At 44.4% G+C, this 17554-nt stretch overlaps 1 protein-coding gene across 5 annotated transcripts in view; it reads left to right on the forward strand.

The window, feature by feature from the left end:
* NBEA (neurobeachin) overlaps positions 1-17554 on the forward strand; it is an 858254-nt gene that overhangs the window by 181574 nt on the left and 659126 nt on the right. For all 5 annotated transcript variants that reach the window (XM_048847621.2, XM_048847613.2, XM_048847638.2 and 2 more), the window contains exon 6: positions 7839-7965. In XM_048847621.2, coding sequence (XP_048703578.1) covers positions 7839-7965 — 127 coding nt within the window. The remainder of the gene's footprint in view (positions 1-7838; positions 7966-17554) is intronic.

Genomic DNA, 17554 nt, shown 5'->3' on the forward strand with positions numbered 1-17554 from the left:
GTGCAGGACTTTGCAGTCATCCTCATTGAACCTCATCAGATTTCTTTTGGCCCAATCCTCCAATTTGTCTAGGTCCCTCCGTATCCTATCCCTACCCTCCAGCGTATCTAGTCCTCCTCCCAGTTTAGTGTCATCCGCAAATTTGCTGAGGGTGCAATCCACACCATCCTCCAGATCATTAATGAAGATATTGAACAAAACCGGCCCCAGGACCAACCCTTGGGGCACTCTGCTTGACACCGGCTGCCAACTAAACATGGAGCCATTGATCATTACCCATTGAGCCCAATGATCTAGCCAGCTTTCTGTACATTATAGTCCATTCATTCAGCCCATACTTCTTTAACTTGCTGGCAAGAATACTGTGGGAGACCATATCAAAAGCTTTGCTAAAGTCAAGGAATAACATGTCCACTATTTTCCCCTCAGCCACAGAGCCAGTTATCTCATTATCGGAGGCAATTAGGTTAGTCAGGCATTACTTGCCCTTAGTGAATCCATGCTGACTGTTCCTGATCACTTTCTTTTCCTTGAAGTGCTTCAAAATTGATTCCTTGAGTACCTGCTCCATGATTTTTCTAGGGACTGAGGTGAGGCTGACTGGCCTGTAGTTCCTCGGATCATCCTCCTTCCCTTTTTTAATGATGGGCACTACATTAACATTTTTCCAGTCATCCAGGACCTCACCCGATCACCATGAGTTTTCAAAGATAATGGGCAATGGCTCTGCAATCACATCCGCACATGAATACCTATACTCCCACCCAGCCCCTAATTCCCTTGTGGTTGAGGTGCTTAACCACAAGGAGAGGCAAGGACAACCCCCAAAAATAAAGATCGAGGAGGCTGGATCTCTTTGGACATAAGGTTGATTAGTCTTCCAGTCCTCAGCTGAGAGTGGCCAACCACCAAGCCCTCCTTGGCTGATATGATTTTAATATGTGGCAAGCCATGGCCACATTCGAAGGATCGCTCCCTGAGGCTTCTAAGAAGGAGTTCTGAGTGATCCTTGATGAGGGCACGACTGCAGCCCAGGTGGCCCTCCAGGTGGCGTCAGATGCTGCTGATGCTGCTGCCCGCACCATGCTTCCGCATGGAGATGCTTCCGCTATCTCCATGCGGCAAGTCTCTTGGTTGCTCCTTTCTGGGTTGTCCACTGAGTCCCAGCAGTCATTGCAGGACCTGCCCTTTGACGGCAGGGCCCTATTTGTGGAGCAAACAGACAGCAAGTTGCATGGCCTCAAGGACTCCCGCACCACCCTGAAAACCCTGGGTCTCTACATTGCAGCATGTAAGCGGTTCAAACTGCAGCAGCCTGAGGGCCAGGGGAGCCAGCCTTGGCAGGACCAGCCCTGTAAACAAGCCAAGAGTTGCAAGTGCCACCCGAACCACCTGCCTCCATCCTCTACCCAGTCAGGCTCAACCCATAATAAGCAGGGGGGCAAACGGTCATTTTGAGGGTGCGCCCGAGGGCGACCTACCAGACTATACCCCGGATTGATCTTTCCCAGTGTTCTCCAACTGCCTTTCCCCTTTCCTCCCAGTGTGGACCACTATAACTTCGGACCACTGGGTCCTACCCTTCAGTTCCTTTCTCTCCCCCGCCCCCTCTTTCCACCCACATTCCCTGTCCCTCTTCAGGGACCCCTCTCACGAGAGTCTCCTCATGTAGGAGGTAAAGGGTTACTACAGCTGGGTGTGGTGGAAGAAGTTCCTCTCGAGTACCAGAACAAGAGGTTCTATTCCCGGTATTTTTTTAATCCCAAAGGCTGAAGGTGGTCTGCAAGTACCTACAGAAGCTAAAGTTCCGCATGGTGTCTCTGATTTCTGTTATCCCCTCCCTGGATCCGGGGGACTGGTATGCCACCCTCGACTTGAAGGACGCGTATTTCCACTTAGCGATCTTTTAAGGGCACAGACACTTCCTTTGGTTTATGGTGGGGCCTCAGCACTACCAGTTTACGGTCCTCCCGTTCAGTCTGGTGACAGCACCGATGGTGTTTACCGAGTGCATGTTGGTTGTTGCTGCTTACCCCAGGTGTTGTGGTATCCAGATCTACCTGTACCTCGATGACTGGCTCATCAAGGGCGGCTCCAGGTCTCAAGACCAAAGGAACATTGTGGTGCTTCAAGCCACATGCTGCTTTCTGGGCCTACTGGTGAATAACAAAAAGTCAACGTTGGTGCCAGTGCAGAGGATAGAGTTCAGTGGAGCGATCCTTGACTCTACCTGTGCCAGAGCGTTCCTGCCCCTGAAAAGGTTCCACACATTGGTGAACCTCATCGCGTAAGTCTCCACATTCCCTCTGACTACAGCCAGGGTCTGTTTGAACCTTTTAGGCCACATGGCAGTGTGCACTTGTGTGGTCTGCCATGCCAGGCTCTGGATGCGGCCCCTGCAACAATGACTGGTGTCAGTCTATTCCCAGTCTTGAGAAGATTGTTATCATTTCCCAGGCGATACTTACTTCGTTGATATGGTGGACTGACCACAGGGCAGTCCTGGAAGGAGTTCCGTTCAACAACCCTCCACACTTCGAGTTGGTGTCGGCCGCCTTGGACCTTGGCTGGGGGGCACATCTCTGCTACCTCCAGACATGGGATGTGGTCCCCGGAGAAGGTGTGGTTACATATAAACATCAAAGAACTCTGAGAAGTCCAGCTGGCGCGCGAAGTAGTCTTGCCCCATCTGTTGGGCAAGGTGGTATGAGTCCTGATCGACAACACAGCCTCGATGTTTTTACATCAACAGGTAAGGGGGAGCGTGCTTGTTGGCTCTCTGTCAGGAGGCGCTTCGCCTGTGGGACTTCTGCATCAGTCACAAAATCTACCTGGAAGCTTGTCATCTTCCCGGTGTCAGGAATATGCTGGCAGACCAGCTCAGCAGGGACTTCTACTTTCACCATGAGTGGTCGCTCCATCCAGAGGTATCCTGCCTGATCTTCCAAAGGTGGGGGACTCCCCAAGTGGACCTGTTCTGTCTGGTAGTGAACAGAAAATGCCACTGGTTTTGTTCTCAACAGGGTCTGAGCAAGGACTCCCTCTCCGATGCCTTCCTCCTGTTGTGGTCAGGGAACCTGATATACGCATTCCCTCTGATTCCACTCATCAGCAGGCCCCTGGCAAAGATCAAGAGAGATGAGGCACAGGTTATCATGATTGGCCTGGCGTGGCCTCGCCAGTATTGATTCGACATGCTCATGAGCCTGTCAGCAGCCCCTCCCTGCCCAACCCACCAGAGCTGCGGTTGCAGGACCACAGTCAGCTCCTACTCCCCAACCTCGGGTTCCTCTACCTCTCGGCATGGATGCTGTTTGGCTGAACCCGGAGGAGCAGACCTGTTCGGAAGGAGTCCAACAGGTCCTCCTGGAAAGTAGGAAGCCCTCAACTAGACTTACTTATCTAGCCAAGTGGACAAGGTTTTCCCGCTGGGTGTCCGAATGGGATGTCTCTCCCTCGTGTTCCTCCATACAGGCTGTCCTGCACTACCTGCTCCATTTGAGGAACCATGGCCTGACGCATTCTTCCATTAAAGTGTGTCTTGCGGCCATTTCCGCTTTTCACCCGCCGATCCAAGGACAGATGGTATTCTCCCATGACATGATGGTCAGATTCTTGAGAGGGCTGGAGAAACTCTTCCCGCAGTTGTGGGCTCCTGTCCCAAAGTGGGATCTTAACTTGGTCCTCTCTAGGCTCACTGACCCACCCTTTGAACCACTGGGTTCCTGCTCCCTTTCCCATTTGTCATGGAAGGTTGCCTTCCTGGTAGCGGTGACATTGGCGAGATGGGTCTCAGAAATTAAAGCCTTGATCTCAGAAATGCCGTACGCAGTCTTCTACAAAGATAAGGTTCAGTTGCAGCCCCACCTGGCCTTCCTGGCAAAGGTGGTCTCCACCTTCCATATGAACCAGGACATCATCCTCCCGGGGTTCTGTACCAAAGCACACAAGACGATTAAATAAAGCAGTCTTCATGCCCTGGACGTCCGGAGGGCCTTGGCTTTTTACTTAGAATGTAACAAGACTTTCCATAAATCGACTCAACTCTTCATCGCTACAGTGGATAGGATGAAGGGTCATCCGGTGTCCTCGCAGAGGATTTCCAATTGGATTACTTTGTGCATAAGGACCTGCTACAACCTGGCTGGGGTTCTGCCGCCGCTGATCATCAGAGCCCATTTGACAAGAGCGCAGGGGTCTTTGGCGGCCTTTTTGGCGCAAATCCCTATTCCGGACATCTGTAGAGCTGCGACGTGGTCCTCTGTCCACATGTTTAACGTTCATTATGCCATCACTCAGCAGGCCAGGGACGACACTGGGTTCAGCAAAGCTGTGTTGCAATCTACACATCCGTGAACTCCTATCCACCTCCAGGGGTACTGCTTTGGAGTCACCTAACAGGGAATGGACATGAGCAAGCACTCGATAAAGAAAAGACAGTTACCTTTTCCATAACTGGTGTTCTTTGAGATGAGGTGTTAATGTCCGTTCCACAACCCACTCTCCTTTGCCACTGTTGGAGTTTCTGGCAAGAAGGAACTGAGGGTGCAGGGAACTGGCTGCACCCCTTATATCGTGCCATGTAGGCGCCGCTCCAGAGGGCACCAGAGCCAGTCCCCTACGGATACTGCTAAAGGAAAAACTTACAGCACCGGTGCGTATGGTGAGCGCACATGCCTAATATGGAATGGACATGAGCAACACATCTCGAAGAACACCAATTACAGAAAAGGTAACTAACTGTCTTTTTAAACTGCAACCCTATTTAATAGATGCATAGCAAGGTGGCTCTATCAACTCTGAGCATACATTGCAGACCTCTAAGTATGCTTGCATCATATGAGGGACCCCTTATGTGGGGAGGCCTTCCGTTGATTATGCATGATGAATTTTCAAGAGACCGTACCACAGTATACTACAGGAGGGGTCAGGGCATATATACCTTCACCAGCAAAGTGTCCAGGGGCCAATGGCTTATCTGAGCCTCTCTGGGCAGTTCACCAGCTCAGGTGATGCTTCCCCCTCTCCCAACCCAAGGGGAGGGCTCTGAATGGAGCGGAGATTTCTTTCTTCCTGCTTCCTAGGTAAAGACCCCACATTTATGAGCTAGCGTGGAGTGCAATCTCACAAAAATTTGAATGCCCAAACTGAGCATAGTCAAGCACATTCTGTGTGGAAGAGATCACCCTATCAGAATCTGAACTTGCCAGCTCAGTGGAGGAAACTCAGAACAACACAAAGTCCTGTCCTTTGTAAAAGATGCATTAGGCTTAAAGCAGCCAACCAGTCTACCAGTAAAAAATAGAAGCTAGACAAATTCAGACTAGAAATAAGGTGCACATTTTAATAGTGGAGAGAATTAATCATTGGAACAATTTACTAAGGGTTGTGCTAAATTCACTGTCACTGGACATTTTTAAATCAAGACTGGATTTTTTCTAAAAGAGGTGCTTTTCACAAGAAGCAGAAATTATTACAGGGAAATCCTATACCCTTTGTTATGCAGGGGATCAGACTAAAATCAGATGATCACAATGGTCTCTTCTGGCCTTAATAATCTATGAATATATAAGGGGGAGATAATGAATTGTAATTGTGTAGGGGTTGGTTGTGACTCTATAGTAAAGGTTGAGTGTTCTTTTGTGCTTAAAGCAGGGATTCATCATCTTTATTATGCATGGACAATGTAACATATCCTCCCTAAACTTAGAACACTTACTCTTTGAGTACAGAATGGATTTTCTAAGAATTGAAAAGCAGAGCTGTTAGTTTGTTAAAAACTAATTAAAAAGTGCATCCTTTAAGAAATTTAGAATCTGAGTGTCTTTTTATCATCCCAGATTGTCTTAACAGACTAACATAGGCTCTTCAAACTTTCCACAGAGTTAACGTTAATTGAAATTTTGTGCTTAGGCTATATTTGATTAAAGTAGGTTGTAATTAGCTAATTTATTAATGACTATCTAATTGTTATAATACAGTTAAGCTCAGGTCAGGAAATATTTTGCATGCAACAATTTTATTAGTTGTAACTAGTCAGCCATATGAGGAAGACTGGACATATTTGTGCACAGTAAAAGGCAAGCAAACAACTTTGACTCTGTCCTATAGTGAACACTATGATGGGGTTAAAATATATGAAAAATGTCTTTTAAAAATCAGTTTAATGCAATCTGGGACCATAAACACTAATGTGTTTTCATAATTGTATTGCTGTCATGGCATTGCTACCAGGAAGAGTTAAGGTTGTTTGGTTGCCTGAACTGTGTATTTCCATACCTTAACATGTTTGGATTTCTTTTAAAGCATAACCTGAACAATGAATTTCTTTGGGTTTTAATGCTTGCATTTGGGATAATTAATCCCTGTAATGTATTTTCCCTTTTAAGTTACTGATATGTAGTCTCAACCTTAACTGCATTTTAACATATTTTTTTGTCTTGGAATATGACACGTAAGTTGTGAGCCTTGATGTGTGACAGGATAATTGAGCTATTGATGATGATAGAGAGAAGAGACAGAAGAGAGAGTTTGGATGAGAGGAAATAGGTTTTCACTGAGTTAAGTCTTTAGTTGGTAGTTGACAGAGGTGCATATGTGGGATTGGGCAGTTGAGATTCCCAAGGAATAAGTTGTAGAAGGAGAAGAGAAGACCCAGGACAATATCCATTGGGACACTGATGAAAAGCGGGCAAGGGCAAAAGAAGGAAGAGCTCCTGATGAAGTTGTGGAAGATAGAAAAATCAGCTGAATACAAAAACGAGAAAGCCCAAGGAGGGAGCAAATGACATTTGAAAGCACAGGCGTAAATGTAAGATGAAGATAGAAATGACTAAAAAGCACTGTGATTTGTATCCTTATGGTAAGTCTATAAAGGACTATGGTGAGGATCTAAGTGGCGGGGGGAGAAGAAGTCAAGGCAAAGGAAAAAATACCATTGTCAAAGCACCTGGATTTAAAGGGGAGGAGGAAAAGGGATAGTAGATGCAGTGGCAGATGGGGGTAAAAGAGGCTTTTTTAGGAGAGGGTAATTCAGTCATGTATTAGAAAGCATAGGGGAAAAGAAATTAGATGAAATGTGTAGGGGACAGGATGATACAGGGAGTCAGAGTAATCAGAACTGGCAGAGATAATTGGGAGGACATAGCGCATTGGGGGTTAGTAGATGCTCATCACTTTTGAAAATCAGGTCACTTCTGTTTAGGTGTCTGAATATGGATTAGGAGCCTAATTTTAGGCTTTAATTGTTGACCTACATATATATGATATGATACATAATATGTAACAAAGAGGAAGAATGATCTTGTGATTGTGGCATTGAACAGGGACTCAGGATATTTGGGTTCAGTTCCTAGTGGTTACTTAGGGACATATTTTTAGAGGAATTTAGGCACCTAATGAGATTTTCAAAGCACTAAGGTCCCTGACTCCTAAAATGGAAGTTAGCTGCCTAGGTTCTTTTGAAATTACCTTTAGGCGTCTATCTTCATTTTTAGGTGCCTACATTCTTTAAAAAATCTGGCCCTTAATGTCTTAGTGCAACATTTCTCTGTAAAGTGGAGATGATATTTTGTACTTCCCAGGAGTTTTATATGAGTAACTGCTGTTTTTGAGAGAACTGAGCTTTAATATTGTCTAAATACCTAGATTAATGTGTGTAGATCTATTTAATCTATTTCCCTGATGCATCAGCTAATAATCTAAAAGAAAGGAAAATATTTTGATCTGTGCTTCAAAAGTTGTATTGCTTGTAAAGATTTACTGGGAGTTGTGCCCAAAATTCCCTTTGTCCCAGAGTGTTTTATACTACTTTGTCCTTAATTATTCTTTCTTTTCAGTTTTCGCACTAGCAAAGGAGTTGGGTACTCTGCTCATTTCGTTGGCAACTGCTTAATAGTTACATCGTTGAAATCAAAAGGAAAAGGTTTTCAGCATTGTGTGAAGTATGATTTTCAGCCACGCAAGGTAAGCAAAATAGTGTTCACAATGAAGAATGATTATGGAAGTGGGATCAAATACCTCCATGAGGAAATAGACTCCCTTGGTGTCACAGTAAAAGTGATCATTTCTCACTTCTTATTTATAATTAGTTTCTATGACTCTGTCATATGAATTATATGTCAAAGTTAGAACAGGGCATCAGCACAAGAAACCATGGGAGGTATATAGTAATGGTTTATGAAGAAATACATACCTATATATAGGGCCAACTCTTTTTATTTGTTTATTTTGTTTGTCATGGCGCATAGGCACCCTAGTCATGGACCAGGACTCCATTGTGCTAGGTGCTGTACAAACACAGAATGAAAAGACAGTCCCTGCCCCAGTGCTTAAATACTGTTGAAACAGAGTTTCAGTCAAAGAAGGATTGCCAGGGTATTTTTATTATCCTGATGAACTGATTTACTTTTGTTTTTAAAAGCTATGTATGTTTCTGTTCAGTAAGTTTCAACATTCTTCTAAAAATTTGGCCCTTTGTTTTCAAAGAATGTATCAAACTGTACATTGATGAGAGCTGAAGTAAAATATCCAGCTAACCATACTGACAGTTGCCTCTCCCAATTTTGTAATGGAAAATTATGTTGAGTAATGAAATGAAACTCAGTGGCTGATGTATACGTTTCTAAGGTTCCTGAAAGTTAAATTAGTACTATGCAATACATAGTGATGTGCAGTATGGATTAAGTTTAATCTCACTTGCAATCTATGGAATTGAGGTTTGCTACATATTTAAATACTGCTTGAGCTGTTATAATAAGGAAATGTTGTTTGGTGATGGGCAAATTCTTAATCTGTTTTTTAAGGAATATTTTAAATGTGGTTGGATTTTCAAAAACCTCTACCCTCCATTTAGCGAGTTCTTGGTAACTCTTGCAAAATTGTGACACACTTGGTCATCTGCATCTCCAGAGGTCTGATCTCATGATCCGTCTTTCATACAGTACATTTTTGGAAAGTTGACCTATGGAAAGATGCTGGCGAAAATAATTAGCTGCCCCTGTCCAGTAGTAATACTTTGCAATTTTGTCCTGTTTCTTTGTTGCTCTGGACCCCAGCTTTTTGTTTTGAATTTGTCAGCATTTTACTATAACTAACAAATATGTTTTATTGCCTAGGTCATTTAATTTCTGAATAAAAATACTGAAATTTATTTACTGAATTTATTTTGTGCTCGGTGACTTTGGTGATGTTAGTGCCTGAAATGAGTCTACTGGCAGTGATGCAGATTTTTGTTGCCTTATCTGTTCCATGGAGAAACAAGCTTTCACCTTTCTCCTGTATCAGTAGAGATTTGTGATGTCTCTTCCTGGTAACATGAACATTTCTCTAGCACCTTCCACTGTTCATTTCCACAATATGTAATCCTGATGCTTCTACGGGGATAGTGATTCTGTTGGCTTCCAGTTTTTTAACATTCATTCTCATTTGGACTGGTTATCCAGTTGTCAGTTTGCACAACAGCTTTATATGTCTGTTAGGCAAAACACAAACAAGTTTACTGTTTCTTCCAATGGTATATGTAGCATTGGTATATTCTTTGCTTTGTAAAATCTTTGTTTGCTCATTAACGTGTACTGGCAAACTCATTCCTTCTATTACTGTGTATTTATTATCCAAAAGGGGCAAGGAGTAAATCTTTGTCAGATTTTTTCCCTGTGTGAGTAGCTCATTTGTCTAGCCTGTTACTCTGAAGTGTGTACACAAACTGGTAGGCCCTAATGGATTCCTGCTGGATCTATTAGCAGTAATCAGACTCTGTGGTATTCCATGCCTTGCAAATTGTAATTACATAGATTTTAAGGCCAGAAAATCTGTGGTAATCTATTCTGACCTCATGCATAACATAGGCCATAGAAACTAACCCAGTAATATCTGCCTCAAGACCATAACTTTCATTAAAATTTAGGGCTCATACACAAATGGTTGGGTCGGGTGTTTCATTCTTTTTTTAAATTAAAATGCCCTGCATACACATGACACAAGTTTCTTCCAAATTAGCAAAAAGAAAAGGAGTACTTGTGGCACCTTAGAGACTAACCAATTTATTTGAGCATGAGCTTTCGTGAGCTACAGCTCACTTCATCAGATGCATACCGTGGAAACTGCAGAAGACATTATATACACACAGAGACCATGAAACAATACCTCCTCCCACCCCACTGTCCTGCTGGTAATAGCTTATCTAAAGTGATCATCAAGTTGGGCCATTTCCAGCACAAATCCAGGTTTTCTCGCCCTCTGCCCCACCCCACACAAACTCACTCTCCTGCTGGCAATAGCCCATCCAAAGTGACCACTCTCCCTACAATGTGTATGATAATCGAGGTGGGCCATTTCCTGCACAAATCCAGGTTCTCTCACTCCCTCACCCCCCTCCAAAAACCACACACACAAACTCACTCTCCTGCTGGTAATAGCTTATCCAAAGTGACCACTCTCCCTACAATGTGCATGATAATCAAGGTGGGCCATTTCCAGCACAAATCCAGGTTTTCTTACCCCCCCACCCCCATACACACACAAACTCACTCTCCTGCTATTACCAGCAGGAGAGTGAGTTTGTGTGTGTGGTTTTTGGAGGGGGGTGAGGGAGTGAGAACACCTGGATTTGTGCAGGAAATGGCCCAACTTGATGATCACTTTAGATAAGCTATTACCAGCAGGAGAGTGGGGTGGGAGGAGGTATTGTTTCATGGTCTCTGTGTGTATATAATGTCTTCTGCAGTTTCCACGGTATGCATCCGATGAAGTGAGCTGTAGCTCACGAAAGCTCATGCTCAAATAAATTGGTTAGTCTCTAAGGTGCCACAAGTACTCCTTTTCTTTTTGCGAATACAGACTAACACGGCTGTTACTCTGAAACCTTCCAAATTAGGTGGCCAATTAGTGCAAATTGGATAATCCACTTTGAAAGTAGGTTAAATTCAATTGTGTGGATGCATCTATGTATCAGATTAATTTTTCAGTCCTCCCACTGCCATCCCATACTACATTGCTTTACACCAGGACCTTAGTGTGTTTGCCTGTGTCCCCTCTATTTCTCTGTGGTCATGTTGACTAAATTTCACCGCTAGTCAGGAACACCCCACTTGTGATGAGACACTTCTGGAGCATTACATGAGCATGGAGCCATGCACAGAGTCAGGGATTTTTCTTGTGATCTGGGGAGAGAAGACCATTCAGTCCTGCCTTAACAACAGATACCATAATGTGAAGATATACTAGTGTATATCAAAGCAAAGAACTAAGAGGGGTCACTCTTCGGACTTCTCACTGCTGCAACACAGGGAATGTCCACCTGCAGAATTATAGGGAAAGCCCACACAAAGAACAGAAACAGGACCTCTTGCAGTGCTCCAAGTACTCGCCTCTACTTTGAGGATCAATTTTTTTCCAGGAAGGCAACCACCTGGTATGTCACGGAGAGCACTGAAGGCATCAAAGAGAACACAGTCTCCTACCCTGACCAGATTTCCTGTGGAAGCCAGGATCTTTTCCCCACATGAAAAACCTAAGGCAAACCCATTGAAACAAACAATTCCCCAAACCCAGGTGTATACTCAGCATGATAGTGCTGGGAAGGAGACCTCTCTCAGTAAGTATTCTGGCCTATATTACAATAAAACTGTATGGGTAACTTAAAAAATATTTTGTTCTTGTTGTCCAGTGGGCACCACCAGGAGTTAAGACCCTTTCCAAACCTGGTCAGCTTCCAGCCCTCCCTCCCCACCATGTTGTGTTCTAAAAATTGGTATCTGTGCCTGGGAATTTAAGATCTGAAGGGGATTATTCCTTGATATTTTCAGTTCCCCCAGCTAACAGTGAAATCCTTGCTGATCTTAAACACAAAAAAGAAGCTTACAAGAAGTGGTAGATTGGACAAATGACCAGGGAAGAGTATAAAAATATTGCTCGGGGACGCAGGAGTGAAATCAGGAAGGCCAAATCACACCTGGAGTTGCAGCTAGCAAGAGATGTTAAGAGTAACAAGAAGGGTTTCTTCAGGTATGTTAGCAACAAGAAGAAAGTCAAGGAAAGTGTGGGCCCCTTACTGAATGAGGGAGGCAACCTAGTGACAGAGGATGTGGAAAAAGCTAAAGTACTCAATGCTTTTTTTGCCTCTGTCTTCACGAACAAGGTCAGCTCCCAGACTACTGCACTGGGCAGCACAGCATGGGGAGGAGGTGACCAGCCCTCTGTGGAGAAAGAAGTGGTTTGGGACTATTTAGAAAAGCTGGACGTACAAGTCCATGGGGCCGGATGTGTTGCACCCAAGAGTGCTAAAGGAGTTGGCGGGTGTGATTGCAGAGCCATTGGCCATTATCTTTGAAAACTCATGGTGATCGGGGGAGGTCCCAGATGACTGGAAAAAGGCTAATGTAGTGCCCATCTTTAAAAAAGGGAAGGAGGAGGATCCTGGGAACTACAGGCCAGTCAGCCTCACCTCAGTCCTTGGAAAAATCATGGAGCAGGTCCTCAAGGAATCAATTCTGAAGCACTTAGAGGAGAGGAAAGTGATCAGGAACAGTCAGCATGGATTCACCAAGGGAAAGTCATGCCTGACTAATCTACTTGTCTTCTATGACGAGAAAACTGGCTCTGTGGATGAGGGGAAAGCAATGGACGTGTTGTTCCTTGACTTTAGCAAAGCTTTTGACACGGTCTCCCACAGTATTCTTGCGAGCAAGTTAAAGAAGTGTGGGCTGAATGAATGGACTATAAGGTGGATAGAAAGCTGGCTAGATTGTCGGGCTCAATGGGTAATGATCAATGGCTCCATGTCTAGTTGGCAGCCGGTGTCAAGCAGAGTGCCCCAAGGGTCGGTCCTGGGGGCCGGTTTTGTTCAATATCTTCATAAATGATCTTGAGGATGGTGTGGATTGCACCCTCAGCAAGTTTGCAGATGACACTAAACTGGGAGGAGTGGGAGATACGCTGGAGGGTAGGGATAGGATACAGAAGGACCTAGACAAATTGGAGGATTGGGCCAAAAGAAATCTGATGAGGTTCAATAAGGATAAGTGCAGGGTCCTGCAGTTAGGATGGAAGAATCCAATGCACCGCTACAGACTAGGGACCGAATGGCTAGGCAGCAGTTCTGCGGAAAAGGACCTAGGGGTTACAGTGGACGAGAAGCTGGATACGAGTCAACAGTGTGCCCTTGTAGCCAAGAAGGCCAATGGCATTTTGGGATGTAGAAGTAGGGGATTGCCAGTGGATCGAGGGAAGTGATCGTTCCCCTCTATTCGACATTGGTGAGGCCTCATCTGAGTACTGTGTTCAGTTTTGGGCCCCACACTACAAGAATGATGTGGAAAAATTGGAAAGAGTCCAGCGGAGGGGAACAAAAATGATTAGGGGACTGGAACACATGAGTTATGAGGAGAGGCTGAGGGAACTGGGGATGTTTAGTCTACGGGGACTAGAAGAATGAGGGGGGATTTGATAGCTGCTTTCAACTACCTGAAAGGGGGTTCCAGAGAGGATGGCTCTAGACTGTTCTCAGTGGTAGCAGATGACAGAACAAGGAGTAATGGTCTCAAGTTGCAGTGGGGGAGATTTAGGTTGGATATTCGGAAAAACTTTTTCACTAGGAGTGGGGTGAAACACTGGAATGCGTTACCTAGGGAGGTGGTAGAATCTCCTTCCTTAGAAGTTTTTAAGGTCAGGCTTGACGAAGCCCTGGCAGGAATGATTTAGTTGGGGATCGATCGGTCCTGCTTTGAGCAGGGAGTTGGACTAGATGACCTCCTGAGGTCTCTTCCAACCCTGATATTCTATGATTCTATGTGCATTTACTAACCTTCCCCCTGCATATTCCCAGTCAACCACCCAGCCTATGCAAACCGCAAATGCTGTTGTTTGTCCACTCAGCCTGCTAGCCGAACATAAAACACCAGACCTAATCCCCAAACCATGCTGCACACCTAGGCAATCTCTACAACAACATAGTATTAGGGTTATTATACAAAAGACAAGTAAGATGGAAAATGTCTTACAATGTGCAAGTTCTCCCCAGACTAGGAAGAGACTGTGAAAATGGTATTCCAAAACTGAGACAAAAGCAACAGTTTATTATTGAAGCCTAGAGACTTGAAATACTACAATAAATACTACTTTGGTTTCTCAGCTTCCCCAGCTCCTGTGCCTGATGGTGCATGGCACCCAAGGACAGGACTGTCATCAATTGCAAAATGCATGGAAAGTCTCTGGGGCACGAAAAAAAAAGACCAAAACTTGTCAGCATCCCAGAAAAGGGCTAAGAAAACAGAAGAGTAGAGGGATGTTCTCCTTGCAGAGAGACAGAAGGACTGAGAAATTATCCTTGCTGAGAGAGAAGAAGACAGAATTGACAAGGGAAACCACTGAGAAAGACAGGGATGGGCAAAAACAGCTCTGGGACCTGATATAAAAAATTAGTCTTGATGGAGAGCATTTTGGTGCAATGTTCTGGCTCAGCATCTCAACCAAAGCCCTACCATGTCCTGCAGCCCATGGAGAATAACGCGTACTGGGAGCAGCAGTACTGTTTCTAAAGTTCAAACAAGGCACTTTCGTCCCTCCACCACCACCACCCAGGATGTTGAAAACAGTGAATGCAGGGAGCCCTCCTTAACTTCTACACCCACAAATGATGGTTTCTTCCCACACCATCCTATACCAGAAGGCAAAGACAACATGCAGAAATCTCCTACCTACACATGCATGTGACCAATACAGCACAAACATTTGTACAAACTCAGAACTTCTAGGCATTTGTTACACATCTTCACTGTAATGTTGTATAAGGTTTGCTTTGTTTTATGTTGTGATTGGAATCAATAAAAGTTTGCAGTTTTGTTCTATAAATGGTGTTTATTATTTGCGCTATTTGATGTTCAGTAAAATTTTTTTTCACAAAACTTCACTAAAGTCTCATAAAACACCAGATCTCCCATAAATATGATAAACACCCCAGTCAGTTGCATAAAGCATTTTAAAAGCCAAATCTTCTGTTTGAGTAAAACCATACACAGAGTTATGAAACCATGCCACAGTGCATAATAAAATTATATTTCAATACCTCAACCCGTAGCCTCAGAATAGGAGCACAGGGCATCCCTGACCTGTGGCCCTGATGATTTGCTGTAGTTGGCAAAGGAAGCCTCACTGGTTGTTCATAGCTGCCTGAAACTCTTTGCATCTCTGCCTCCCACCTGTTACTGACGTGCTCTCTCTCCCTCTCACAGATATTATGCAAAACCCAGCAAGCAGTTGTGACAGGAATCTCCAGCCTCACTATGTGACAAGGTCACCTTCCTTTCAGACTTATAAATACACACTTCATTGTCATTTTGTAGCTACTCAGGATATAATTCAGAAGGTCCTTTCTGGCATCCTAAGTGTCCAATAAAAGACTTCATAAGGCAGGGAAGTTAAAGATAAGCGGGCTATCCCAGAATCACAGTGGGAATCACAACACCGTTATGGTATATAGTTGTCCTGGGAGCAAAAATGCCAATTTTTGTTAAATAAAACAGGCATGAGTTTTAAAAGATGCTAGTATCATGAACCTTTCCAGGCTACCTCATCAACTATACCTTGGAGTAGCATGGAGAAATACCCCTTTCTGTTTGTAAACCCTGGCGCATGGCGGGGAGCAGGAGAGTGGGCACAAGGTTCCCATCAGTGGCCCCAGTATAAATCAGGAATCCCAACCACTGCAAATCCACCAATTTCCTGTGCATTGCCAAGCTTTCCAAGCCATACCATCAACAACTTCTTTATAGCAGCACACACCTCCCTAGCAACAGCCCTGACAGCTGATCTTACTAACACCAGATTGCTTAGCTATTAATCCGTATCAGTTGGAGATGGTGAGTTTCCAGATGGCTATGGCCACACATTTTCCAAAATTAAGGGAAGGTTTCATGTTGGTGTGATGCTAGTGCAGCTTCAGGGTGAGCTCTGGCTAGACCCCTATGTACATGACATGTCAGTCTGAAATTTTGCCTCCTTTGCTGGCCATCCCAGAACCAGATCACTGTCCTTTCCGAATAGTCGATGCTGGTTTCCCAAGCCCAGAAATGGCATAGAATCAAGTGAAGCTGCTCCAGAAAAATTGTATCCATGAGTAGTTGTCCAATTTCCTCCTCTTCTTCCTCTACCAAAATTGGCTCAGCAGTATGGCAGCTAGCTTCCAGATCTGTCTGGGTGCATGATTATAAATGTGTGTGCATCAGAAATTGTGTGTTAATTGGTGCCTGGGCAGTGGCAAGTAACTGACGTCCCCCGAGCCTGACAGCAGTTTTAAAATGGCTTTGGCTCACAAAAGACAGAAGAATCATGGAAATTTTAGTTTGATCTTAAGTCCCAGAATTCTAGGGGCTTCCTGTAGGTATCCCACAATGTGCCATGAGAAAAATTCCAGAATCCGTAGAGCCCAGCAGGGGGACAAAGCACTATGGGATACCTGCCCAGAATGCTAAGTGCTTGCTTTGAAAAAAGTCAATGCCATGTGTATGCACTACATGATGGGTTGTCACTCCCAGGGTGCAGTCTGGGAGCCACGGGAACTGCTGTGCCTCCTAACCAGTCAACTGGGTTGCCCCTTCTCACACTACTCTGCTGGTGATTCAGCTAGCCTCTCCAGGCCCTGATCTCACCCAAAATGACAGCAGGTGGCATCAAACACCCAACTGAGCTACCTGAGTGCTTTATCTAAGTCACTCAACGACAAACAGAAGACAACAGCTAATTTCCCATCTCCCCAGCCTTGCCCCCTTGTTGGATATACACCCAGAATTATACCATCTTGCATTGCACAGGGATCTGTACAATGCAAGCTCATTAATATAGATCGCTTTCCCCTCAGTGTGGGACTAAGTTACAGGCACTAAGCCTGTGTTAACCAAGGTGAGATTTTCCCAGACACTTCACTTCAAAGACACACTGGTTAAAATAAACCATAAAACAAGTTTCTTTACAACAGAAAGATAGATTTTAAGTGATTATAAGTGATAGCAAACAGATCAAAGCAGATTATCTAACAAACAGAAACTGCAAACTAATCCTAATATACTAGATTGAAAGGATTTGGATTAGCAATTTCTCACCCTGATTGATTATACAAGCAGTCCACCAAGTTTCCATACATAGGTTAGAAATCCCTTTAGCCTGGGACCAGCACTTCTGCCAGTTCAGTCTTTGTTCCTCAAGAATTCTCTTTTGTATAGTTTTTCCATATGGCAGGAACCCTTTGTTCCAAGCTAAGTTTCCAGCCCGGTTTGTGGAAAAATATAGGTACCAAAATGCAGTTCAATGTCATGTAGTCTGGTCACATGCTGTGCTGAGTCATAGCAGCCATTACTCATAGGCTGTCTGGAGCATTCTCAGGAAGGCTCACCAGGTGGGGGATAAGCTTCTCCTAAAGTCTACTATTTCCTTTAATGGCCCATTACCTTGAACAGGCCCTTCACAACCAGCTGTCTAGACTGGAAGCATCTTGCCTAGTGGGTGTTACTCAGGTGTAACTACATCTGAAATACAGATAAATAGTTAATATTCATAACTT

The sequence above is a fragment of the Caretta caretta genome, chromosome 1 (assembly GCF_965140235.1).
Source record: "Caretta caretta isolate rCarCar2 chromosome 1, rCarCar1.hap1, whole genome shotgun sequence".
NCBI lineage: Eukaryota > Metazoa > Chordata > Testudines > Cheloniidae > Caretta > Caretta caretta.